The sequence below is a fragment of the Rana temporaria genome, chromosome 3, assembly GCF_905171775.1.
Source record: "Rana temporaria chromosome 3, aRanTem1.1, whole genome shotgun sequence".
Taxonomy (NCBI): domain Eukaryota; kingdom Metazoa; phylum Chordata; class Amphibia; order Anura; family Ranidae; genus Rana; species Rana temporaria.
In genome coordinates, this window is record NC_053491.1 from 146,661,068 (window position 1) to 146,688,712 (window position 27,645).

Genomic DNA, 27,645 nt, shown 5'->3' on the forward strand with positions numbered 1-27,645 from the left:
ACTCAAAGTACTTGTATGCATTTAAATAATCATATCAATGTCATGTAAAAGCCAAAATGATGGGTCCTGTCAATTGCTTCACAAGTGATGGTAGAAATTGTGGTTTGAGGTGCCATGGTGAGCAGCATTTAGCAGTGTTCTGGTGATGAATAATGTGGGCAGTGTAAAGACTATGGAGCGTTAATCTGTCACATGCTTTAAATGGGTGTGGATCAGCTTGGAGATTTAAGGATGTACTGCTTAGACTGTGTCTGAAATGCTGCAGATTTGCTTGTTTGCTCAATGTCTTCTTTCTTCGTACATTTCAGGGAACTGAACAGTCATGTTAAAGTAAAGCAGAAAACTGCTGTACTGAACATGTTAAGGAGACTGGACAAGATACGGTTCAGAGGTCAGAAGCGAGAAGAGTTTCCCGACTTGGCCGAGTCTCCAAATGCTTCCGATACAGAATGTGGAGATGATTTCCTTCTAAAAATACCTCGAACTTCGAAAGAGAATGAAGAGCTAAAGGACCCTGTAAGTATTCCAATATTTTTTCATGATTTATGCTGTTGTGTGTTTTTTTTTGTTTTTTTTTGTTTTGTATATTTGTATTCAAGCACTGTCCAAGTTTAAATGCAAATATTAACTCGTAAGGTGTTAAAGCAAGGGCTCATTTATTCTAGGTAACAATATTTTCAGCTGGTCTTGTATAAGATGTTTGTAGGCATGCTGTATGGGGCGATTGCCGCCCTGCACTCATGTGCTTTTTCATTCACGACCAAAGACTAAGGGTCCTTTCACACTAGCGGACCGTTCGTCCGCTCATTACAAGTCCGTTAACGGACTTGTAATGAATCCCTATGGGATCGCGTCCGTTAGCGGATGGAGCATCCGCGTCAATCGGGATCCGGTTTTCTGAACGGAAGAAACCCTATTTTTCTTTAGTTCGGCGGAACGGATGCAGACGGACAGACGGTCCGTCTGCATCCGATCCCCCATAGGGGAGAGCGGAGCACAGACAGGGCGGTCTCTGCACTGTGTGCGGGGACCGCTCATCCGCCGACAGCTCAGCGGGGATCCCCACTGAGCTTTGGCGGACATACGGAGCGGACCCAGAAACGGTCCGCTCCGTTTAGACTGAAAGTCGATGCGGCTTCCAGCAGGAGTCCGGTGCGCCCTGGTTCAGTTTCAGGTCCGAATTCAGCCCAAATTTTGGGCTGAATTCAGACCAAAAGATGCACAGGACTCCTGTGCAAATTTGCACCGGAGTCGTATCTGGGATATGTGAACCAGCTCTATGGAGAGCCATTCACATGCTCCTGCTATTGCAAATTGGATGTGGAGATTCCGCATCCAATTCGAAACAGTGTGAACCTGGCCTTGGGTTCCTAAAATAAAAAAATAAAAAAACATTCTTATGACAATAGAACCTGTCAAAATGTTATATGCAAGAATCTGAAACTGTATCCTTAAATACAAATTATGCAGGCTTTCATATAGAGAATGCATAGTTGCCCCCCCCCCCCCCCTTTTTTTTTTTTTTTTTTTTAATCAGGAAAATGTTTTATTGGGCCAAAGCAGAATAAAAAAAAAAAACACACAGGTTACAGATCACAACAAAAAATCACATCATTCGTAATACCAGTAACGCATGTACACTGTGCAGGGACCTCCCTGTCTTTTCTCCGCTCTCCCCTATGGGGGGATCAGATGAACACGGACCCTGTGTCCGTGTTCATCCGATCCGCAGACGGAAGAAAAAATAGGACCTTCTTCCGTCTGCAAAATCGGATCTTTGCGGAGGCGGGTGATTACGGGTGTCAGCGGATGTTTATCCGCTGACACCCGGAAATCACATAGGGACCAGTGTATGTCCCTTTTTCATCCGCAAACTGATGGAAGAAAAGCGGACATACGGTCCGCACTTCGGAAAGGGTCCTAACACAGCTTACAAAAAAAAATAAAAAAGGGGGGGGGGAGATAGGCAGGGCCGGGAGAGCAGGTGTGACCCCCCTCCCACCATCCCAACACAGACAAACAGAAGGCCAACGGGCCTCAATTAAAAAATACTTCCCACAGTCCATCCCTTTTTCCGAACCAATCCCCACTGTAAACATAAGACATGTGCCTAGAGTAAAATCTGAACTCCTCTATAAATATAAATTATTTTTTATGCCTGCAGCAACCAAAATCTGTTGCGGTGGTGCTAACCCAGGGGTCTCCAACCAGGGCTGCCATATGGAATAAAACTTCCGGGCAGCACTTCTATGCTGATATGTAAGGTGCTCCTTTAGGACACCGTTAACTTTCTACGTTCTATCCATTGTTTTTTAGTTGGGACATGTGGGGATAACCAAAACCTTGCCACTAGCTTTCAAGCTAAATACTAAAGTCTGATCACTGCGATATTAGTGGGGTGAGGGTAAATTTCTTCATCAACCGCTCCCAGTATGCATACTAGGGGATCCAAAGGGACCCTAACTTGATAATCCAAGGATACAACTTCCGTGATATTACCCCAATACCGGTGCAACTTGGGACAGCGCCACATCAGGTGAATGAGCGATCCCTCCTCTCTGCAGTGTTTAGGGCATAGAGAAGAATCCCCCCGTCCCCAACGAAATAATTGTATAGGCGTGCGGTAGGCCCTATGCAACAAAAACAGATGGGATAATCTGTGTGATTGCGAAACCGACCTGAGAGGACTCGCTTGTAGACATATGTCCCAAGTTTCACCGTTTATGTCCCCCAGGTCTTCTGTCCAACCTTTTTTACTCGCCAGTGTGAATGAATCCTGAACTGTTGATAATCGACTAGAATAAATATGAGAGATTAGGCCCTTCTTCTCCTGACCAAAAAAAATGTCTTATCACGGAGTGACTAGACAGTACAAGAGCTGAAATCTGACCCTGGGCCTGTAGAGCATGTCGGATTTGAAGGTACCTATAAAATTGTTGTCTGGGAAGATTAAATTCAGTCTGCAGGTCCTGAAATTATTTAAAAATGTTTTGAGAGTATAACTGGGAGACATTGCAGATGCCAGCTATCTTCCATGACTGGAAGCCGTCCAATTAGAATACTTCTGCTAATTTGGGATTATCCCATAAAGGCGTATCTGCAATAAATCCTGAGATTCGCAAGCTAGACTTGACTGTGGACCAGAGTGTTTTTAAGAGAACTACAGTCGCTGCCGCCTGTGGCAGGTGAGGGAAACCCACCTCCAAACTTGCCAACACTGAAGTATTTTGCGTCCCTGTCTGTAATAGTGTCAATAGAATCAGACTCGCCCAAGTGCCCCAAACCACCCAAGTGCTGCAGCTGGGAAGCAATGAAATATAGTTTAGGGTTAGGGACTGCCGCACCTCCCTGATCTTTATCATATTGTAAAGTAGAAAGTAGATTCTTGCTACTTTTTTTTCCCCTTCCAAATCAGGCACCTAAATAGGGTGTCTATACTTGTAAACCATCTGCGGGTTATCCACTAAGGGGAATTATGCATAATATATAATAGTTGGGTTTATACTCCCATTATCAGTTTAGCCTGATAATGGGAGTTTGCACCAAGTATTACACGTTTTTTGGAGTCTTTTGAAAAGAGGTAGGAGATTATCTTCCAAGTACGTCAGTGGACTAGCTGATACCTGGAAACCTAAATATTTAAAAGAGACAACCTTGAGGGACCCCGCAGCAGCCGGCAATGAAATTGTTTGGCCATCAACTGGCAAAAGGACACGCTTACTCCAATTGATAGAGAATCCAGACGAGGAACCGAACTGTTGCATCATCTCCATAGCTGTGGGGAGGGACGTATCCACATCCCCCAAATACAGCAGCGTGTCATCCGCGTAAAGGGAAACCTCCGCGCCCAACCACCCTCTCAAAGCCAATGATCGATGGCAACAATCGGATCAGGGCTGCGAGTGGTTCAAGAGCCAACGCAAATAACGGGTGACAATGGACACCCCTGCCTTGTACCTCTAAAAAGAGGGAAAAAGTCAGAGAGGTCCCCATTCACACGGATCCGAGCAGTGGGGCTGCATATAACAACCGGACTCGCTTGATAAAAGTATCACCTAGTCCAAAGCGTTTCAATACTTCCCACAAATAGGGCCATTCGACACTGTCAAAAGCTTTGGCAGCGTCCAATGAAAGCATTGCGCTCTGACCCACGTTCTCGGCAGGTACCTGAAGATTAAGAAATAGACATCTAATATTAAGGGCCGTAGATCGGGTAGGAATAAACCCTGATTGGTCTTTATGGACTAATTTGTGTATTACTTTAGCCAGTCTGGTAGCCAACACCCTAGCCAGTAATTTCACGTCTGTCGTCAATAACAAAATAGACCTGTGAGAGTCTGGTGAATGGGACTCCTTACCAGGTTTTAGCAATAAGACAATTATCGCTTCATTCATGGACTGTGGCAGGCTTCCCCCTTCCAACGTATCCACAAACACTTCCCGCAAATGCGGTATCAGCGTATCCGAGTAGCGCTTGTGCACCTTCGCCAGCAAGCCATCCGTGCTGGGAGACTTGCCAGGAGAGGACAGCGCCAATGTCTCCAGCATCTCATCAGCCGTGAGAGGGGCATTCAATTGCTCCACATCCAGGGCCAAAAGACGCAGGAGTTGGCACCGATCCAAAAAGTAGTTAATCTCCCAACAGTAGGCGATGCCTTAGACGAATACACATCAGCATAGAAATCCCTGAAGGTAGACAGAATTTCTGCATGTGAGGAGACCAAAGCCCCTGAAGAGTTAGTATTTGCCTCTATGTGAGCAGAACCCCTCTGGGACCTCGCCATCATGGCTAACATATGACCTGTGCCCTTCCCCTCCTCCAAAGTATTTCTGCTGAAGAAGGAACCTTTTTATTTTCAGCCTTCGGCAATACCATATGTTTAGCAATACATTGAGCTTCATGCCATGACCTCTCTGTTTGTTCAGAGGGGGAGTCAATAAAAAGCAGACTCGGTCCTCTCAACCTCCCGCAGCACGGATTGCTCCCAAGACCTGGTCCCAGTTTTTACAGCATTAATAGATCTGATAAATTAACCCCTTAGGCCTAAGCCCAGCTGAATGTCTATTAACATGTACAAACATTGCTAGATTAGTACGAATGGGGTCAGAGACAGGGAGGAGCGACAACCAGAATGGGTTGAGCTTCCAGTTAACCGTTTGGAAATTCCGGACGTAGAAATACAATACATAAGGGGAAATGGTCCGAGACAGTTCTTGCCTCATACCGTGAGGAAGATACCAGGGGATACATCCCGTCATTGCCCAAACCAAGGTCGATTCTAGAGAGGCCTCTATGCGTGACAGTGACATGAATAACATTTCTCCCTTTTTAGCTTTACTTATGTTACTGAACAGCTTGTGGAATTGAGGTGAGAGCCCTTAATGATGCCTTGACAATTGCCTGAATTCCTTCTGATAATACACATTGTTTTCCAGCTATCTAGCCATTAGAGTATCAAACACATAGCCTTGTACAGGGCTCTGGCATGTGATACTGTTTGGCACGTTCAGGAGATGGCAAGTGTTGACAGCATGAAGTCGGGCAGTTGGCAGAGCAGAACTTTTCATAGTCTTCCAGAAGCCCAATCGTGATGTGTTATAAAAGGCATGCATTATTGAATCTTAAATATAAGGGTGAAGTATATTTCAGTTTATGTAGTTGATGCTGTCATCATCTTTATTGCTTATTGGGTTGAAGAACTTTCTTTTTTGCTTTCAGGTTTTTTTTCCTTCCCTTTTCCCAGTCAGCTTACAAGACAGAACCTGAGTGGGAGGCTCCTCCCACCACCAAGAAAAACTGGGTGGCTTAGAAGGCTGAAGGGAACGGCAGCGTCCTTTTTAGGCCTTTACTTACCTAGCCCCCAAAAAACAATGGCTTCCCTTTGCCAGTGGGAAGAAGATTAGAAGTGTTCCTTCCATCTTGGCAGATGGAAATGTTTTTTTTTGATGGTGGCAATGGGGTACCAGTTTGAATTCTCAAAGGAACCTCAAATGAGAGGAGGTTTTTTTTTTTTTTTTCCCCTCTCCAAAACCTTACCGATCTTTTAAGGACTTTTGTGCCAATTTTCTATGATGTGGGAGCTTGCCGATCAGCAGTTATTAATTCCAACCCTATCTACAGTTGAAGGCCAAGGGTTTTACTCCCACCCATTTGTAGTCCAAATACGCTCATTTAAGGATCATGTGATCATAAACCTCACCCCTGGAACCGTTTCATCATATAGTATTGCTTTGAGTATCGTCTCTAAATACTGTTATTAGCAAAGTACTTTATGGCATTACTGGAGTAAAGAGCTACATATTTAAATGTCCTTTCTATGGTGATCACCATTCAGAGGCAAGAAAGGCTTTTGTGTCTTTGGGCCTACAGTCGGTAGCAGTAATTGGCTATCTGGCAGTCCAACTTTATTTTTAATTTTTCTTCCTCCCCACCTCATGCTGTGTTCTGCACAGTAAGGAAACTCGCCTAGCGTTGTCCTGCTGGGATTCTCCACCTGCTGTTATTCTCCTCTCTGCAGCCGCTGCAGGGGTCTGGTGCCGACATGTTGCCTTGTGACAGCTGTTGGCTCTTCTGGGTGCAAGCGCCACTAGGCCTGCCCCCCTTCTTTACTGAATGGTACTCTAGTATAGTGCCTCCTGGGATATGTGTGTGTGTGGGGGGGGAGGGAGTAGTGGAATGGAGAAGAAAGAAGTAGAAGAAAGTGCTATGGAAGGGTGAGCATAAGCTTTGTTATCTTCCTTATTTCATAGGCCACAACCTGGCTGTTACTAAGGGATTCAGAAAATTGATTGCCTCTCATTCAGGAGTATGCAGTAAAGGTCAAGTTTCTAAGGGATCCAAAGCAAGATGGCAAAAAAATGCAATTTAGGGGTTATTTAAGTTAAGATAATCGTACCTTTTAGAAGTTTTTGGGCTGGTACATCTCTGGAGCAAACTTGCAAGGCTGCATTATGGCCAAGTTGGTCCACTTTCATCCATCATTATTGCTTGGATCTGTTCTCTTCAGCAGGCTGGACTTTAATTTAGGGAGGCAAGTCCTTCATGCTGTAGTCCCACCCTAGTCTGGCAAGTTCTCATTTACACTCTCAGGTGCAGTCCTAGAATCAGACTGGGGAAAAGACCCGTACACACTATCCAATTTTATATGCATAATTGTCTGATTGATTGACGTGTTGCGTCGGATAATCCTACCGCGTGTATGCTCCATCCGACAATTATTGGCTGAATTAACGACAACAAATGTTGGCTGTTCATGCTCACCAACTGTCTGGCAATAAATCTGTTACCTCGGATTATCTGATTGTGTGTACGCAAGGCCATCCAACTAAAATCCAAAGTACAAACACGCATGCTCGGAACCAATGCTAAATGGCAGAAGTTGCTCAAAGGTTGCCGATTAAAGAGCTGAAAAACCACATGGTTTGGTGAATGTTGGCTGAAAATGTTGTGCCGTGTGTATGCAGAACAAGTTCACGGCCAATGCCCTTCGGACCAAAATCCACAGAAAAGTCTAATGGAAGTCCGACCGTGTGTATTACTGGTATTACTGTGCTTTCCCTACATTTTTTTTTTTTTTTAAGCTATCTTATGTTTCTCTAGAAAAACTTGAGGTGCAGCCCTGTGGAATCCTAATGAAAAACTTCTCATTTGAAGTGTTTCCTGTTCTGGTGGAGTGAACATTTTTATTTATTTTTTTCTCTGTTGCTGTTTTGGAAACGGAGTTACCGATAACACAAACTCTTTGACGTGGAACTTTTGCTAATAAATTGGTGAATTTAGTTTGTTTTCAGTGCTGGTTCACACCAGAACGCGGTGTGGTTTAGGCGCATTCTGTGCAAGTTTCCTGCATCTACTTCGGGTGTCATAATATTCTTGGGCCCCTTTCACACTGAGGTGTATTTCAGGCATTTTAGCGCTAAAAATAGCGCATAAATAACGCCTGCAATAATGCTTCCCCAGCATTCTCAATGTGAAAGACCGAGGGCTTTCACACTGAGGCGATGCGCTGTCGGGAGGAAAATAAATCTCCTGCAAGCAGCATCTTTGGAGTGGTAAAGGAGCAGTGTGTGTATACCGCTCCTTCCCATTGAAGACAATGGGACAGCGCGGCTACAGCCGCGGTATTAACCCTTTTTTGGCCGCTAGCGGGGTTAAAACTGCACTGCTAGCGGGCGAATATCACAGTAAATACGACGATATATCGGCTCTAAAAATCGCGCCGCTATACTGCCACCGCACCTCCTGTGCCCAGTGTGAAAGGGGGCTTATCGATGCTCCAAATGCAGGTTGCAAACAGTGCATTTTGCCTACACGAGAACTCGTGGTACTGCACTACCATGGTATTTGGTGCAGTGTCTTTTTGAATACTTAAAGGGGTTGTAAAGGTAAAAAAAATCTCTAAATGGCTTCCTTTACCTTAGTGCAGTCCTCCTTCACTTACCTCATCCTTCGATTTTGCTTTTAAATGTCCTTATTACTTCTGAGAAATCCTCACTTCCTGTTCTTCTGTCTGTAACTCCACACAGTAATGCGAGGCTTTCTCCCTGGTGTGGAGAAATCCTCTTGAGGGGGAGGGGGCGAGCAGGAGGGTCAGGGTGCTATCTACTTTGCAGATAGAGAAAGGAGCTGTGTGTTAGTGGGCGTCCTGACACTCCTGCTCGCCCCCTCAAGAGGCTTTCTCCACACCAGGGAGAAAGCCTTGCATTACTGTGTGTAGTTACAGACAGAAAAACAGGAAGGGAGGATTTCTCTGAAGAAATAAGGACATTTAAAAGAAAAATGGAAGGATGAGGTAAGTGAAGGAGGACTGCACTAAGGTAAAGGAAGCTATTTAGGGAAAACATTTTTTACCTTTACAACCCCTTTAATGCATGCAGTGATTTACAATTTCAGTGTATTCAAACGATATAGGTGTGAACTGGCCCATAGAAATATAGCCAACCATTAAGAATGGGCGTTTTCGCATCGAATCTGCCAAGAAGCCGGCACTGCACACTGCCAGTCATAAGATGCGTGTGTATGTGCCGCTCTCGGTCAGGAAATTACTCGCTGCCTATGATTGGCGGTGTGCAGTGATGGCTTCCTGGTCCGAACCCATCACTACAAACCACTAACACATTATGATGCATTTGTACTTGTCAGTTGTGGAAGGTGGAATTGTCTTTTTTTTTTTTTTTTGTGAGGCTCTCTGCTCACTTAGTTTTGTGTCATAAAGACAAGTGAGCAAGTGAAGGGAAATTTACCCCTTTTCGCCTCTATCCAAAGTAAAATGAGCTTTGTCTGGAGTTCTATTTTAAGGCCTTGTTTACCCCGTGGTTGAGCAGCATGTTTACCGCCCCTCAACCGCTTACCCCTCTTGCTGCTGAGGCAGTGGTCGTGATGTACACATGCCGCGCCAGGAATTTTACACTGTTGCACCCAGCAGGCAGTACCGCCCACCAAGCACAACACATTCAAGAGAAAGGTGCTGCATTGCAACTGCACCACAATCGTGCACAACACAGTTTTCTGATAATTAGGGGGTTAAAACAGGCGGTGAGGAGGCTTTTTTTTTTATTGCTGTCTGAAGGACCCGGTTTAATCAAAATTATCTGAAGCAGTGGGGGGTGTTGTGGTGTATGGTCCTCTCCTGCGAGATACAACTGTTGTTCTCTTTTTGTTTCATTGTCAAACAGGAAGTGAGAAATTCAAACAAAGGGAAAAAAAAACATTTAGAAGGGAAATTGAAGGAAAAGGTAAGTGAACCAACAATGCACTAGCTTAACTGCTTGCCGACCAGCCGCCGGTCGGCTTCCCTGCATGAGAGCCCGTAGCTATACGTCGGCTCTCGCGCAGGCGCGCTCGCCCCCGACTCCCGTGCCCGGCAGGCAGGATCGCTGCCGGGCACGCGCGATCGCTCGTTACAGAGCGAGGAGCGGGAGCTGTGTGTAAACACACAGCTCCCGGTCCTGTCAGGGAGAAAAATGCTGATCTTCTGTTCATACAATGTAAGAATAAAAGATCAGTCATTTCCCCATGTCAGTCCCACCCCCCCTACAGTTAGAACACACCCAGGGAACATACTTAACCCCTTCCCCGCCCCCTAGTGTTAACCCCTTCACTGCCAGTGCCATTTTTATAGTAATCCAATGCATTTTTATAGCACTGATCGCTATAAAAAAGGGCAATGGTCCCAAAAATGTGTCAAAAGTGTCCGTCATAATGTCGCAGTACCGAAAAAAAATCGCTGATCGCCGCCATTACTAGTAAAAAAAAAAAATATTAATAAAAATGCCATAAAAATACCCCCTATTTTGTAAACGCTATAACTTTTGCGCAAACCAAACGCTTATTGCCATTTTTTTTTTTTTTTAAATATGTAGAAGAATACGTATCGGCCTAAACTGAGGAAAAATTATATTTTTGGGGGATATTTATTATAGCAAAAAGTTAAAAATATATATTTTTTTCAAAATTGTCGCTCTATTTTTGTTTATAGCACAAAAACTAAAAACCGCAGAGGTGATCAAATACCACCAAAAGAAAGCTCTATTTATGGGGGAAAAAAGGACGCCAATTTTGTTTGGGAGCCACGTCGCATGACCGCGCAATTGTGGCTTAAAGCGACGCAGTGCCGCAAAAAGTGCTCTGGTCTTTGACCAGCAATATGGTCCGGGGGTTAAGTGGTTAAAGGAACCTATTTAGAAAATAAAAGACAAACCTTTACAACCCCCTTTAAGCTTGCCATAGATGGTTCGAATCTCGGCTGGTTCAGCAGGTTCCGGCTGAGATTTGAACCATCTATGTGGGCAGGCTGATCGACTTCAGTATAGCCGGCATTTAGCAATTATTGCCAACGGCTATGGCCACTAGCAATAATCGATGTGTGTTCTCCCAGCAGGAGCGGCTTCCCACATCCCCATGCTAATGGCTCCATGGGAGGGATTCCCCCATCAACACTGACTGTGTTGATGGGGAATTTTTTTTTTTTTTTCTTTTATGCAGCTCGTGGTTATCTATGGGTGGCTTTAGAGTAGTCCAGATAATGGAATGCTATTGCTGATATCGGTGTGATTGACCTTTTGTACATTTTGGATACTAATGGACCTTTTGATTTTGAGCCGAAGGAACAGATTTTAGGTCCCTTTCACACAAAGGGTCTATTTTTCAACCAGTCCCGTTCGGACCCTCCATTTTCCTGTATGTAGCTACCTCCGGGTCCGATCTGATCCAGCATATATAAAATAAATAAATAAATTAAAGGGGATATGTTCCCCCTATGGCTAAATCGGACCAGAGTGCGGTTTGATGTAAAAAAACAGCCGGTCCGCTTTCATCCGGCTGCCCATAGAGAAGATCAGGCAGTGTCCGTGCCCTCTCTTTATAAGTGAAGCGAACACAGACCTATCATCTAGCTCACAGGTGTTAAACACAAGGCCCGCGGGCCAAATCCGGCCCCCCAGGTCATTTCATGTGGCCCTCACACCCCCCTTGTCTCCACCCCTACCTGATCTCTGCAGTCGGCCTATGAGAGGACAGGTTCTCTACCAGATCCTGCACTTCTCTGTCCAGGCCTCCTGGCAGCAGCACAAGGCAAGGGGGTGCACTGATGTAAGGGATAGTGGGGGGATGCTCAACTTCTGATGGGGGGGGGGGCCTCTTGACATCTGATGTAAGGAGGGGTGGGGTTCTGATATAACCGACCCTTTGAGGGCAACCATAATGCTGATGTGGCCCACAAGCAAATGGAGTTTGACACTCCTGATCTACTGTTCCGCTTGGCTCCCCTTGCTGAACAAAACAAGTAGAGCTGGGGTAATGAATGATTAATTCCTCGATTACTCTTTAATTTTTTTGATCGATCAAAATTCTTGATGTCATCGGACAGCCTGGACAGTGAGACTTACTCTGCTGGATGCGAGCAAACTGCACCCATTGGATTGAGGTACCTTTGCATCTGTGGAGCAGGAGGATGCATCAGGCTCCATCAGGGGAAGGGGGAAAAAATAACCATTGTTTTCCTGTCCTAAGCAGTTTTGTGCAGACAATTCTTTGTGTATCGGCAACATCTGTTCCATGCGAAAGACTGTTCAGTTCTTCAGGGTATATTGTCAATAAAATGCGATCATGTCTGCTTCCAGAAAATGTAAACACTCTGGTATGTCTGCGTGACTGGCTAAAGTGATGCCTTCTTGCCTACTATAAAGTGACTTGGGCCCCATGCACACGAGACGCTGCTAAACTCGAGTTCAGAGGCATTTGGGCATTTTTTTCAACTGCCCCTGAACACATTTAATGTTATCCTATGTGTCCATGCACACAATCACGTTTTTTGGCGTTTTAAAGCAGTTGGGTTTATGTCCGTTTTTTCAGACGCAAAATTTTGGGTTCAGTTTTCGCGTTTCAGACGCAAAACGCGGTACCAGCGTTTTGCCGCGATTTCGTTTATAGGCGTTTTTAAAGGTGACCTATATTTTTTTTTTTCTTTTCAAATATTTTATTGAAATTTTAAGAATTAGATACATAACAATAAATATACATAAATCATATAATTCATATAATATGTAGATTACACAAAATACTTCTCAAAAGGAGAATTCGAATGTTGTATAGATACATACCATGTCCAAAGAGTACAAAGACAAAAAGAGGAAGAGGGAAAGGGGAGGAAAAGGAAGGGAAAGAGAAAAAAGAAGAGGGAATATATATATATATATATATATATATATATATATATATATATATATATATATATATATATATATATATATATATATATATATATATATATATATATATATATATATATATATATATATATATATATATATATATATATATATATATATATATATATATATATATATATATATATATATATATAATCTATCTATCTATCAACGGATAATAACCTTATCAAGATTACATAAGAAGGAGTGTTGGGAGAGAGTGAAATATAATAATTTCACGGTGAGGCATTTTTAAACGAATGAAACTCAGTGGAATTTTTAAAGTGTAACCAACAAGCCCACTTGTCATAAAAGGATTTGGGCGAATCTCTGGATTGAGAAATTAATTCTTCCATTTCGGCTATGTGTTCAATTTTATTAAACCAGTCTGAGATGGTAGGAGGTGAAGATTGTGTCCATCTAATAGGTATACAAAGCTTAGCAGCATTGATAAGGTGAAGCAATAATGATTTCTTATAAATGTAATGAGGAATGGTGTAGCAGATATTGGGCAGCAGTGAAATCAGGGGTAAATGTTGTAATGTGGGAAATCAAGCGATGGACATCTTTCCAGAAGGACTTTATCAGATCACATTCCCACCATATGTGTAAGAGTGTACCTTGAGCAGAGTTACATCGCCAACATAAAGGTGTAATGTTTGTATTATATTTGTGAATGATGACCGGAGTCCTATACCATCTAGAGTATAATTTATAGTTGTTTTCTTGGGTCAATACATTTAAGGAGCCCTTATGGATATGCTGAAAGACATGTTCCCATTCATCATGGGAGAGGGAGATGTTAAGATCGTTTTCCCATTTGAGATTTACTATGTCTCCCTTGAGGTTGAATCTGTGAAAGAGGTATAAATCGTGGAGATTAAATGTTTCTGAGGCGAATTTTTGAGACCTAAGAAATCTTTTTACATTAGAAATCTCAAAAATGATGGCAAACCATAAAAAAACATAAAAAATGTAATTGCTTGCATTGCATTGTGGACAATCCACAACTTGTGGCAGGTGACGTGGCCAGTGGACAATCCACAACTTGTGGCAGGTGACATGGCCAGGTGACGTGGCAAGTGGACAATCCACAACTTGTGGTAGGCGACGTGGCCAGGTGATGTGGCAGGTGATGTGGCCAGTGGACAATCCCCAACTTGTGGCAGGTAACATGGCCAGGTCACGTGGCAAGTGTACAATCCACAACTTGTGGTAGGTGACGTGGCCAGGTGACGTGGCCAGGTGACATGGCAAGTGGACAATCCACAACTTGTGGCCAGGTGACCTGGCAGGTGACGTGGCCAGTGGACAATCCACAACTTGTGGCCAGGTGACCTGGCAGGTGACGTGGCCAGTGGACAATCCACAACTTGTGGCCAGGTGACGTGGCAGGTGACGTGGCCAGGTGACATGGCAAGTGGACAATCCACAACTTGTGGCCAGGTGACCTGGCAGGTGACGTGGCCAGTGGACAATCCACAACTTGTGGCAGGTGACGTGGCCAGGTGACATGGCAAGTGGACGATCCACAACTTGTGGCCAGGTGACGTGGCCAGTGGACAATCCACAACTTGTGGCAGGTGACGTGGCCAGGTGATTTGGCAAGTGGATAATCCACTTGTGGCAGCTGACATGACAAGTGGACAATCCACAACTTGTGGCAGGTGTAGTGGTCAGGTGACGTGGCAAGTGGACAATCCACAACTTGTGGCAGGTGATGTGGCCAGGTGACGTGGCCAGTGGTCAATCCACAACTTGTGGCAGGTGACGTGGCCAGTGGTCAATCCACAACTTGTGGCAGGTGGCGTGGCAAGTGACACGCTAAATACACGTACACTGCTGCTCTCTCAGCTGCTCTGGTCTCACAAAATGGCTGAAATGGTTAAATAATACCGTTTTTTGAGCTTAGGGAGGGTCTTATGATGTTTCTTAACCAAATGCTTATAAACGCAAACGCGGTAAAACGCTGCGAAATTTGCGGCAAAAACGGGCGTTTTAAACGCAGTTTTTTGCGTTTGAAAACTTGTGTTTAGATGAGTTTGCATTTGCTTCTCTTGTGCATGGGGCCTAACAGTCAATATACTAGATATGTTTTATAATCAAAGTTAAACTAACTTTCTACGTTTTTCTTAAAGTTTTTAATAAGAAAAAAATACTTACGTCAGTGCTACAGTTTGAATTTTAAAACGTTTTTGTGTGAAAGTCATGGATTGTGGAAACTAACTAGTGTCGGGTGGTTGTATATAGTGTATACCACATTTACTACTGACTAATGCAGAGTTGTAATGCAAGGAGATCAGCTAAAAGTAGTTGGATCTGTATGTGCGTTATAATTAATCGAAATTAGTCAATTTAATCGATTAAAAAAAAAATCGATTAATCGAACACAAAAATTTTAATCAGTAACAGCCCTAAAAACAAGATTTGGCCTGTGTGAAAGGGGCCTTTTTATGTGTCTAGGAAGAAAACTATGTAATATTTGTGTCCTTGTGAAGTAGAGCCAGAAGCTGCTGTACTCTGTAAATATTTAGTCAGTTGATGTAGAACCACAATCATTGTATAGGCTTGAATGACCTAGGCCCCATGCACACAGGACGCCAGTGTAAACTCAGATGAACACACATTTTTAAAGGCTAAAACCGGTGTGTAAGAACGCCAGTTTTGCTGCGAATTTCGCTGTGTTTTACCGCGTTTGTGTTTATAAGCATTTAGTTAAGAAACATAAGACCCTCCCTAAGCTCAAAAAACAGTATTTAACCATTTCCATTTTGTGAGACTAGAGTGAATAGCAGAAGAGAGAGCAGCCGTGTACGTGTATTTAGCGTGTCACTTGCCACGTCACCTGCCACAAGCTGTGAATTGTCCACTTGCCACGTCACCTGGCCACGCCACCTGCCACGTCACCTGGCCACGTCACCTGCCACAAGTTGTGGATTGTCCACTGGCCACGTCACCTGCCACAAGTTGGGGATTGTCCACAATGCAATGCACGCAATTACAGTTTTTTTATGTTTTTCTTTTAATGGTTTTTCATCATTTGCCATCATTATTGAGATTTCTAATGTGAAAAAATAGGTCCGGTTTTGCCGCGTTTAGCGGCATTTTGCGTCTGAAACGTGGAAAACGTTTGCGTCTGAACCCATTTTTTTTGCTTCTGGAAAAAACAAGGTTAAACGCAACTGCCTAAAAATGGCAATAAACAAGACTGTGTACATGGTCACATAGGATAACCTTGAATGTGTTCAGGGGCAGTTGAAAAAGCTGTCCAACTGCCTCTGAACATGCGTTTACCAGCGTCTTGTGTGCATGGGGCCCTAAGGCTCCATTCACACCTAGGCGTAGGGCGTACAGGCGTTTTTACAGGCGATTTTTACCGACGTTTTTGTCGCGCGTATATGCGCATTTGCGCGCGTTTTCGCACAGTGGCGTTCGACGTTTTTGTACTTTGTCTTTTTCCATATTAGCCAATAAGAAAAATGATCATCCCTGACATCACTTGTTGCTCTCCTAGGAATTTTTTATTCCTCTTCCTGGGATTTCAGCAACACAGGCGTCAAAATGCTTGTACAAGCGCGTGTTTACGCGCAATACGCGCGTATCAGGCGTTTTACATTGACTTCAATGTAAAAAAAAACGCTCAAATACGCGCATATCGCGCGCTAGGAGCGACAAAAAAGGGTCCGGAACTTTTTCAGCTACAGGCTACAGGCGTTTAGGCGTTCAGATGTGAACCATCCCTATTGCCTTTCATTACTTTTCGTCCCTCTGGCGTTTGTGCGCGTCGCGCTACAGGCGTAAAAACGCCTAGGTGTGAATGGAGCCTAAAGGGTTTGTAAAGAATTTTTTTTTTTTTTTTTTTTTATCTTAATAGCTTCCTTTACCTTAAAGTGGAGTTCCACCCATTTTTTTTATGTTTGTCTGTGCTGCATGCCTTAATCTCATAGTGTTCAGAATGGACAATTTTTTTATTTATTTTGTTGCTTGTATAAATACCTTTTTATTTTGTAGTCCATTACTTCCTCCTCCTTATTAGCCTAGGCTATTAAGTCACAAGGCTATTCGCAAGGGTTTCTAGGATAGGCATCATGTATCCCTTGCAAATAGCCTATTTGCATAGAGAATGGGCTGCAACTTCCTCTTGACACTCCCGTTGCTATGGAAACCTGACTGAAACCTATTACATCGCTTGTGCAGCACTGAGCATGTGCGAGATCTGCAAGGCTGAAATCCAGGAAGTCATACAGCCTGGCTTCATGATGCCCACACTTAAGATGGCCACGGTCTATTTCTAGATTATAAACTAAATGCTCTAACAACCTAACAAAACGGACCTTAGTTTACAGACTAACTTTACTAGACTACATTAAGCTTGTGTATTACAGGGGTATTTATATTTAAAAAAGTGAAATTGTGGGTGGAACTTCCCTTTAATGCAGTGCTGTTTTCATGTCCTCTGTGGTTAATTTTTGCTCAAGTTGCTGTAATTCTTCTGATCTCCACATTTCCTTGTTGTCTGTTTCCTGATGACCACAGTGCTGGGAGATTTCTCTCTGTGGTCACTAATCAAGGAGGTGTGATTACTGTGTGTCTAAAACCCCACAGCACCTCCCCTTTGGATCCGTTTAGTTTTCCAAACCATCACTGCTCTGTGGCTCTGTACAGCAGAGAGGCAGGAAACAACATGCAAAAACAAAACTAGAGACTACAGGTACATTATATGATTGATTTTTATCTATTTTTATCGTTTTTAAAAGGAATCAGTTAACTATTATGTCTCTATACCCTGTAAACAGTCATTTCAGCATACATTTTATTTTTATTTACAACTCCTTTTAATGTCTGGATTCCTAAGTGTTTCCTGCTGCACACATTACATTACATTCAGAGTAGTAAGTAAATGACAGGCTATGGGCTGCATGAATGATGAAGCAGCTTGTGTTTCCTTAAACATGTAATTTGTTTTATGAAATTGCAGTGTGCAATGTACTTTTTCAAATAATATATCCGTGTCGCGTGGTGAGGCTTTATGCATGTTTTTAGTGTATACTATAATGGCTGATTTACTCCCTCAGCAGAGAAATTCATGTGTAATAACCCACAAAGGTAACATGTACTGTGCTGCAGACAGGTCATCCTTTGTGTTTGTCTTGGTAATTGCTATATCTGAAGATCTGTCTGTGATTTCTGGCCAGTCTGGGAGGATTCCCAGGTCCTGCAGTGCTCTCACTTGGGTCCCACCCTTACATCATATTTTTCTTTAAGATCATCCGTGACGTTGCAGATTCCCTTACTGCTGCAGGAATGCTGACAGTAGTGGGCTGCGCCTGCGTGCGCCGCGGAGTCCTATTTCTTTCACTCTCCAAGCTGTTTAAAAAAGGCTTTCTGCTCTAGTTCATAGCTGCCCAGAATGCTGCTGTTCTACTTTCCCTGTCTTATCTGATACTACAGGATTTGTGTTCTGTGCACAAATCAAGAAATAAGGTTAATGCTGCTTTATTCTTTACTAGCATTGTAGAAGTGAAATGACAAACCAGCATATTTAATACAACAGCTGTTTTAGTATTTTATGGTTTGCATGACTACATACGGAGGAGGATGCTAATTTTTTTACTGGGTATATAAGCTGACTTTGCATCTTGCTTGCCAGTGTTTGCTTCATATATGTGGAATAGTTAATATTATCTGTGTAATTCCTTTATAGGCTGGTTCAGGGACCATCATCATGGCATCTGGAGTATCCGAATTTAACCGGACAGAACTTGACCGACTCAATGAGATTAAGGGGCATCTGGAAATTGCCTTACTGGAAAAACACTTCCTGCGTAAGTACAGCTTATTCTTAAATAAATATTTGTTGTCGGGAGTATCCTGAGTATATAATGGATTACGCCACTGATGAAGTTTTACCATGCAATGTGCTTATTAATGCATTCGTTGTTCTAGTCTGATTAGTCATGTGACATATGCCATTTATTTATTTTATTTATTTATTCATTCATTCATTCATGTATAAAGAGATTTACAGAACACTTGCATGAGCTCCACTACTTACACTTGTGATGTTGGTACAATATGCAAGCACAAACATTGATTTGCATATTGTAGTAATTAAGATATTTGCTAGAGGTGATATGGAGGTTTTTTTTTTTTTTTTTATTCATTTTTTTTTTTTTGGACTATAGAACTATATAATATATTTGTAGTCACTTTCTTTAAATGTTTTTAGTGCACTATACCTAAAACTTCTCAAATGATTAGGTATAGTGCACTAAAACAAAGCTAGACGTAAGCCGCAAGGGTGGATGCTTGCTATCTGCAGCAATTCGACTTTGGAGATGTTAATATTGTTAGCAGGCTTGTATGAGCAAATTGACCGTATTTTAAGAGCTTATGCTTTCTGGCAAGTTTCCCTGGAAGGTCTGGTTTCGGGAATACACACTTAAGTTATTGAATGGACAACCATGGCTGGAATAGATTGAAATGCTGCCAACCACTGGCTGATTCCTGCCAAAAATCTGCTACTTTGGCATTAGAGACTATTTCCACCTGTAAGTGCAGTCTTGCAAAACATAGAGGTTGGAACAAGGTCATCCACAAAAGATCAGAGCGGGTTTCTCCCGAAATACATCACAAGGCTGTTTAGAGGCGTAGTATGCAGTACACATGTTTTCTATTGTATTAAAGCTTGAAGGTGTGTGTGTGTTATTTACTGGCTCTATACACATTTTCTTAAGACACCTTTCACACTGAGGCAGTTTTCAGGCGTTTTTTATCACTATAAAAATAGCGCCTGAAAACTGCCTCCCATGCTGCACAAATTTGAAAGCCTGAGTGATTTCACACTGGGGCGGTGCGCTTGCAGGATGTTAGAAAGTCATGCAAGCAGCATCTTTTGAGTAGTTTGGGAGCGCTGTATACAGCGCTTGCAAAACGCCCCTGGCCGTTGCAATAAACTGACAGCGCTTCCGAAGCACTGGAACACAGGCACTTTTAACCCACATCCTTTAAACAGCGCCACCTAAAAAGCGCTAATGCACCGCTAAAACAAGCAGCGCTTTAGCACTAATGCATGGGTGCCCCCAGTGTCAAAGTAGCCTAAAGAGGGGTGGGGGGGACACTCATTAAAACTGAACTCCTGGATAAGCAAATATTGTCTAAATACAATAGGTGTGGGTGTGTATTCCTACTTAAAGGGGTTGTAAAGGGAAAAAAATGTTTTCCCTAAATGGCTTCCTTTACCTTAGTGCAGTCCTCCTTCACTTACCTCATCCTTCAATTTTGCTTTTAAATGTCCTCATTTCTTCTGAGAAATCCTCACTTCCTGTTCTTCTGTCTGTAACTACACACAGTAATGCAACACTTTCTCCCCAGTGTGGAGAAAGCCACTTGAGAGGGGAGGGGGCGAGCAGGAGTGTCGGGACGCCCACTAACACACGGCTCTTTTCTCTGGTGTCCGTTTATGAAGCAGTGAAGAGCGGTGATCCCAAGGATCACCACTGATCACAGCCCATAAACAGTTTATGAAACAGATATAATCAGGGGGAGAAGTGTTTGAACTTGTTCTCCCGCCGATTATCTCTACACACAGACAAGTCTCATAGATTGACACAGTAACGACCAGTTTATGAAGCTGTGATCTGAGAGCTTCACTGGCGATCTGTGTCAGAATTCACACTCCCCGATTCACCATCTGCAAAGTAGAGAGTGTCCTGACTTGCCTGCTCGCCCCCTCCCCCCTCAAGAGGCTTTCTCCACACCAGAAAGAAAGTGTTGCATTACTGTGTGGAGTTACAGACAGAAGAACAGGAAGTGAGGATTTCTCAGAAGAAATAAGGACATTTACAAGCAAAATGGAAGGATGGGGTAAGTAAAGGAAGCTATTTAGGGAAAAAAATGTTTTCCTTTACAACCCCTTTAAGGCTTGGTTCAAACTGGTACGTTGTGGGAACCCTGCAAATTCAGTTTGGGTTCCTGCATCACACCTGAGTTACACAGTGGTTCACACTGAGATCTGCAAAATGCTGGGGCTGTCAATATGAAGTTAATGACACCCTCAGATCGGATCGCAGTGCGAACTGTGAAATGGTGTAGGAATCTGATCGCATGGGTGTGCAATCCAGTGCAGGCCAAAAAAGGGTCCTGCGCCATTTTAATGCGATTTCAGCCATATTGTTTGTATGGTTGAAATCGCATTGCACGGACATCTAATGTGATCTGTAGAGCAATGTGGTGCAAATCGCATGCAATGTCGGGCATCACACGAGTGTTGAACAGGGCCTGAATTTTGGGTGTCCTATTTATTGTGTCCTAGATCTTTAGAGTAATTTGGTGTGAAACTTTGCCTCTTACAGGCAGCTCATGCACAAAGACCAGTCACTGCTGCTGTCCCCATGTGACTGGTCTTGTATGCACCCCTCTAGTTTTCTGCAAGCAGCCTGTAGCCGGTGGGCCCCTCCCACAGCTCTGTTCAGGTTAGGTGCAGCACACTGATGTCATAGCTATGTTTTACCAGGGATTAACTGGGTTTTCAAAGGACTTTGGTGAACACAATGGATTTATATCCTTTGTGTTTGTTGAGCAGTATATTGAAATGACACTTTTAGCACACAGATTCAATAAGCCCAAATTAAAAAGAAGCCATTTACGGTTTCCTCCTATTAATCCTACAGCCCAAACCCCCTCCCCCCCATTTTTTTTTTTGTGCATTTGTTTAACTTTCACTGACCAGTCCCTTTTATTTCTGATGCTTGACGTCTGTCGACTTCTGAATCCTAAAGGGGATCCCTCTGTTGACTGGCCAATGGTAATGGGAATTGTCCATATCATCCAGGCACTAAACAGAAGTATGCAATTTTAATGTACCTAAATTACCTTATGATCATCACAAAAATAACCCCCTCCTACTTTTTGCTATACTGTTGTGCTTTCCCTTTATCATTGTACAGGACGCTGTACCCCTCCTCTAAATACACTGATCAGTGCTTGAAGCCATCGACTGCAAGTACTGATCGAATACTAGTTTGCCAGTAAGACCATTGGACCGAGGCCAATCATTAGCCTGTTTTCTGCTAGAACAGTGGTACACATGTACATTTACTAATAAAAAAAAAAATCTGCCTCTGCCTCATGAGTACTGTATGGTAAATATATCAGAACTGTAGTATGCTTGCTTGTAGCTGGAATTCAGTGCTTTCAACATTCTTACACTGGTTGTATCACCTGTTTGAATCCAGTTCTGTGGCATTCCTCCAGTGCTTTCATAATCTTACTGTTTCTACATTACTGAAATATTGCACCTCAATTGGATACTTGGATACTAGATTCTTTATGCTCTATTAGGATACATACACATGGCTGTATGTCAGAAAGATCCTGCACAAAACGTGCTCTGTATGTAACATTTGAGCATTAATGCAGCCCATTGGTTGCTAGGAGGTAGGCAGTTTTTGTACTCGGATGGGGTACATTTGCGCTGTACATATGTATATGCTGGTACAAATGTTTACGTGTGTACAGTGTAGAAAAACACCCCTTATTCAGGACCTCCGATGCAGATTTTTAAATGTATTTTTTATTTTTACAGATCTGAATGCAGAGCAGATTTTATTGATCTTTACACAGGTGTGTGCATGGACTCGTAACAATACACCTGTGTTCAGATCTGCAACAGAAAGATACTTATGATAAACTCTTACTGCTGTGTGCATGGGCCTTTGTACTGGTATTGGACATCAAGGCTGTTTGTTTTGTGATATAGCCATGTTTCTGCGGCCATGTATACTTATACTAATATTCAAATTTGGGGTGAATGTTTAAGCATATTTTTGATAAAGAAGCTTTTAAATATTAAACGTGGGAGCAAATGTATATTGTAATGAATCTTGTAAAAATGTACAATTTTGTATAAAGAAAAAGATCAATAAAGAGAAATTGAAAACAAAATTAGGGTGAGCTTATATTCAAAAAATGTTTTACCTTGCACTTTTCGCACGCTCGGAATCGATATTTGGTTAGTCTTTTGATTTGAACACTCCTGTGAGTGTTGCACCTGGCTCTGCTCCCTTCCACAATTTCCAATCTCCGCATTGCGCAGATGGGACTGGCAGCCTCGGTGACTGAACTTAGACATGAGAAGGGTGTAGCCAATCTTGATTTGTATTTGAAAAGTTGAGACTTTTTTTATAAGAGTAAGGGCTCTTTCACACGGAGCAGACCGTTTCTGGGTCCGCTCCGTGTGTCTCCGTCGGCTCAGCGGGGATCCCCGCTGAGCTGTCGGCGGATAGGGCGGTCCCCGCACACAGTGCAGGGACCGCCCTGTCTCAACTCCGCTCTGCCCTATAGGGAACCGGATGCAGACGGACCGTCTGTCCGTCTGCATCAGTTCCGTTCCGCCGGACGGAAGAAAAATAGGGTTTTCTTCCGTCCGAAAACCGGATCCCGACGGACGATAGCGGATGCTCCATCCGCTAACGGACGCGATCCCATAGGGATGTATTACAAGTCTGTTAACGGACTTGTAAAAACGGACAGGCGGAGCGGACGTCTGAAAGGGGCCTAAGAGCTCCAGTTGATTTTGTGTTTTAAGTCAGCAGCTACAAAAACTGCCAGGTGCATGCACCAACTGAACGCCTTGGCAGTCTTCTTGTGACATGTCCCAAAAGACTGTAGGGAGGGAGGGGGAGACGACTTCTACTCGCATTGCATAGGGGCCAGTGATGGCGAACCTTGGCACCCCAGATGTTTTGGAAATACATCTGCGTTGGCGATCTGAGCGAAGTGGGTGGCGGGTACCTGTCAAAACTAGGTATAACGACCCCCCCTCCCAAAAAAAGATTGCATGCAAAATGTGGCAGGAAAGAGTGAGGAGTGCTTTAAGCGCAACTCCCCTTTTTGGGTGGAGCACCGCTTTAAAGTAGAATTCCAGGCTCTAACAAACTAATACCTAGATTCAGGTACGGCGGTGCATTTTTTCGGCGGCGTAGCGTAGCGTATCGTATTTACGCTATGCCGCCTTAAGTCAGAGAGGCAAGTACTGTATTCACAAAGTACTTGCCTCCTAACTTGCGGCGGCGTAGCGTAAATGCGGGCGGCGTAAGTGCGCCTAATTCAAATGAGGATGGGGGGGCGTGTTTTATGTTAATTACTCGTGACCCATGCGCCGTCCGTGTACATATCCCAGTGTGCATTGCTCCAAAGTACGCTGCAAGGACGTATTGGTTTCGACGTGAACGTAAATTATGTCCAGCCCCATTCACGGACGACTTACGCAAATGACGTAAAATCTTCAAATTTCGACGCGGGAACGACGGCCATACTTAACATTGACTACGCCTCGTAGGGGCAGCTTTATCTTTACGCGGCGTATCTCTTACGGAAATGGCGTATCTTTACTGCGACGGGCGCGTGTACGTTCGTGAATCGGCGTATCTAGTCATTGACATATTCTATGCCGAACTCAATGGAAGCGCCACCTAGCGGCCAGCCTAAAAATTACACTTTAAGATACAACGGCGTAGGAGACTTACGCCGCTCGTATCTTAGCCTAATTTAAGCGTATCTGGTTTCCAGAATACGCTTAAATTAACGCCGGCTAGATTCAGAGTTACCACGGCGTATCCACTGATATGCCGGCGTAACTCGCTCTGAATCTGCCTACAAGACTCAAACTGCTCCTACCCACCTTATGACACCTATACAAATTACTGTGTAGACTGGACGATGCTTATATTGGCCTTTTTTTCCCCAGGGAACTCTGATCTGGCTCAGTGGCTGGGTTCAGGGTAGAGCAGAGGTGCACCAACAGCAGATGGAATGCCAAGGTAGTGACATCACTCGTAGGCTTACTATGGGGCATCCATTGCGAGCTGTCCCAATCCCAGTGACGGCCGCGCCATTAGGGGCACAGGGGCATCACTCCCCCCTCCCCCCCCCAATCCATGCACCCGGCCCCTAATCTACATTAGACGCCAGATGCATGGATTTCAAGGGTTTTCTGTTTGTTTGATTATTATTTTTTTCCTAAGCACACCTTAAAAAAGGTGTGTGCTCGGGGGCACTGCACCCTGAGCCCACCCAGTTGTGTGACAATGGCAAATTAATATTCAATATTTTTCTTCCTGATTCTCCTATCTCCAATCGGGAAGTAGGTCTTTAAGATCTGATTGGCCAAGAGGAGGCGGCACAGGCCCGCGACCTAGATGGGGTAAGTGTGGGGTTTTCTGAGCGACAGGGGAGATTTTGAATGACCGACCGAAAGGGGGGGGTGGTGGATGTGACTGCCGGTGGGGTAGAGGGTGGTTTGTTTGCAACCCCCCACCCCCAAAAAAAATTCTCACCTAAAGCCACCACTGGGAGCTGATCCTGTGGCCGGACTGAAGTGCCCTGATACTAGAAAAGCATAAGCATCTTCCTTCTACAGGGTAGTTGGCATACGAGCTAGAAAGGGGGTGGTAGGACTGGTTTTAGGCTTGGAATTCCAATTAAAATTAACACGCATAGGTGCATAGGTATTTGATGCACAAGTCTACATGCGGGGTGGTTTCTCTTGGCTGACAATGTAGGACTTTGTAATGAATTGACGTAGTTGGGTAAATTATAGGGCATTAGTGAAGCTACTCATTTTACATTGTACTGTACTTCCTGGCACTTTATACAAGGCCACACATCTCTGATCCTGTAAACATTAATTACTGTTTGTTTGAACTCCTTTCCTCATCCTAGCAAACATGCCAGGAACAAAAAAGCTCATTGGTGACAAAAGTCCTTGTGTTCCGTACAATACGTTTTTAGGTCTGGCAGTTGAAGGCATTAGTATGTATAGACTGTCGTGTCTGCTTGTAGCAGGCATTGATAAGCGGTCTTATGTTTGAGCAAGGTTTAAAATAGGGCTAGTGTGTAAAATTCATATACCTTTTATTGCAAGGCTTGACAAATCTTCTTTAAGTCTAGGAGCCAGCTATAAAAGTTAGAAGCCAATTTTTTGTTAGTAAAAAAAAAAAGAACTTTATTTTTAATGACACAACCCCTTCTCTTATGTAGTCCTGATGTGTATCTCTACAGATTCACGGCACAGGATTAAACCGTTATGCCTCTCAGCTTTTGCCTATTAACCTCCGTAGGATCTCAAAGAACTTGGTACATTTAAAATCATAACTAATGAGCGATAGTCTCTAGTATCTGACTATCCCTCACTGCTATTAGTTTTTTTTTTTAAAACTGACAATTTAATGGGCAATCTTCCAAAAGAAAAAGACCAACAAAACGCATACATAAAAAAAAATTTAAATAAAAAAAGGCACACTTTGTAATAAGTGGTAGGCAACAGGTAAACTATCCAGGTACAGTGTGAAATAAAAGGAAACGGAGCTGATGTATAGGAAACAAATATACAATAAGCCGAGTATGGTCAAAACCGGGCAATGAAGTTGGCATCAAGGCTTCAATATTACCACTATGTTCGACTTTGTACTGAAATATATCAATAACCGTAACAAAAAAAGAGAAAAGAGTGAAGAAAAGCTAGAAAGAGCCAAGAAGACAAGAGAAGGTAGGAATAAGGAGGGGCAAGGGCAGAAGAGGGTAGAAGAAAAGAGGGCAACCACCTGACCCAGGGCCTCCTCGCCGCCCGGGGGCGCCAACCCGCATTAGGGGCTTCCAGCTTGTCCCACAATTCCCATATTTGGTTGTGATTATCAAGGGTATTATTCAGGGAGGCTGTCATATATTCCATCCGCTTAACATCCATAATCCTGGAGTGCAACTCAGAGAAGGTTCCTTCCTTTTCCATTTCAGGGCTACCGGGCATCTCCCGGCCGTTAGTACCTGGGCTAGGAGTTTTTTCGATGTTTTAGAAAAAGAGGGAGGAAGACCTAAGAGGAACAATTTAGGGTGGAATGACACCCAAGTGCCAAAGATAAAGTGGAGAAGAGGGTGCACCGTTGCTATTGGTTTTAAATGTAATACTTTCAATTCCTAAGACGGTTAAGAGACAAAAGCTGAGTGTAACTGTGTGTAAACCTGTGCTGTAAATCTTGAAAGATGCACATCAGGGCTACGTAAGAGAAGGGGTGCTTTTAAAGAAAAAAAATAATATATATGTATATATTTTAATTTTATACACATTTTAAGACACAATGCCTACTCCTATTCTTTATTAGTACACCCCTCCACGCATTGCCCTCTCCATGTACACTCTGGCTCCCACCCCCCTCCCCCTACACATTGCCTTCTTGCACTTGCCCACTATCCACAAAAATATGGCTGAGATGTTGCATTTATTACTGCTCAGCCTGGCAAGAGTTAAAGCTGATGCTGTCGGCTGCACACTGAAGATACCTGCATTCTAAAAGGAAACTGTGGGTCAGTCTGTCTCTGCTCGCATTCCTGACCCCAGACTCCTCTTCTGACTTGTCGGCTCCCTGGAGTGCACAGCAGGGATGGCAGAGCAGTAGCAATGGTATTCAGTTCCATAAGAAGCCCTGATTGACTACAGAGTGCTAGTGCTGATTGAAGGCTTCCGGAAAGAGGTGCCACTTACCCAAGGCACTCATAGTGGTACCCATCTGACTTTCTGTCACACAGTGGCGGCAGATAAAGTGCAGAAGCACTGTATTAGACCTGCGGCGGCTACCCGGACGGGATCGCAGGCGAGACTCCTGGTGCTATGCCAATGGTGAATGGGCCAACAAAAGCATAGGTGCCAGGATGCAATTTCTAGTCGTCATGGCAACCTGGTGCCTGGGATTTGTTGAGCCCTGCCTTCCCTGCGAATATTCAGTCCACATTAGATCTTTAAGGTAATGACTTGTGATCTTCTGCTTTAGCTGAGATCACGTGAAACAGTACAGTAGAAAAAACAATATGTTTTTGGGCTCCATTTTTATCCTTTCTGTGTAGGCTTTTTAATGCCATCCTGGGATCACTCTTCCTCAGCTT

General features: G+C 43.6%; 1 protein-coding gene across 3 annotated transcripts in view; it reads left to right on the top strand.

The window, feature by feature from the left end:
* The window catches only part of GRAMD4 (GRAM domain containing 4), a 204,973-nt gene that overhangs the window by 42,282 nt on the left and 135,046 nt on the right, over window positions 1-27,645 (top strand). For 2 of the 3 annotated variants that reach the window (XM_040343640.1, XM_040343641.1), the window contains exons 2-3: window positions 309-516; window positions 18,413-18,533. In XM_040343640.1, the coding sequence (XP_040199574.1) occupies window positions 309-516; window positions 18,413-18,533 (329 nt within the window). Of the gene's footprint in view, window positions 1-308; window positions 517-17,877; window positions 18,193-18,412; window positions 18,534-27,645 lie in introns of those variants that run through there. The other variant, XM_040343642.1, reaches the window with a different exon arrangement.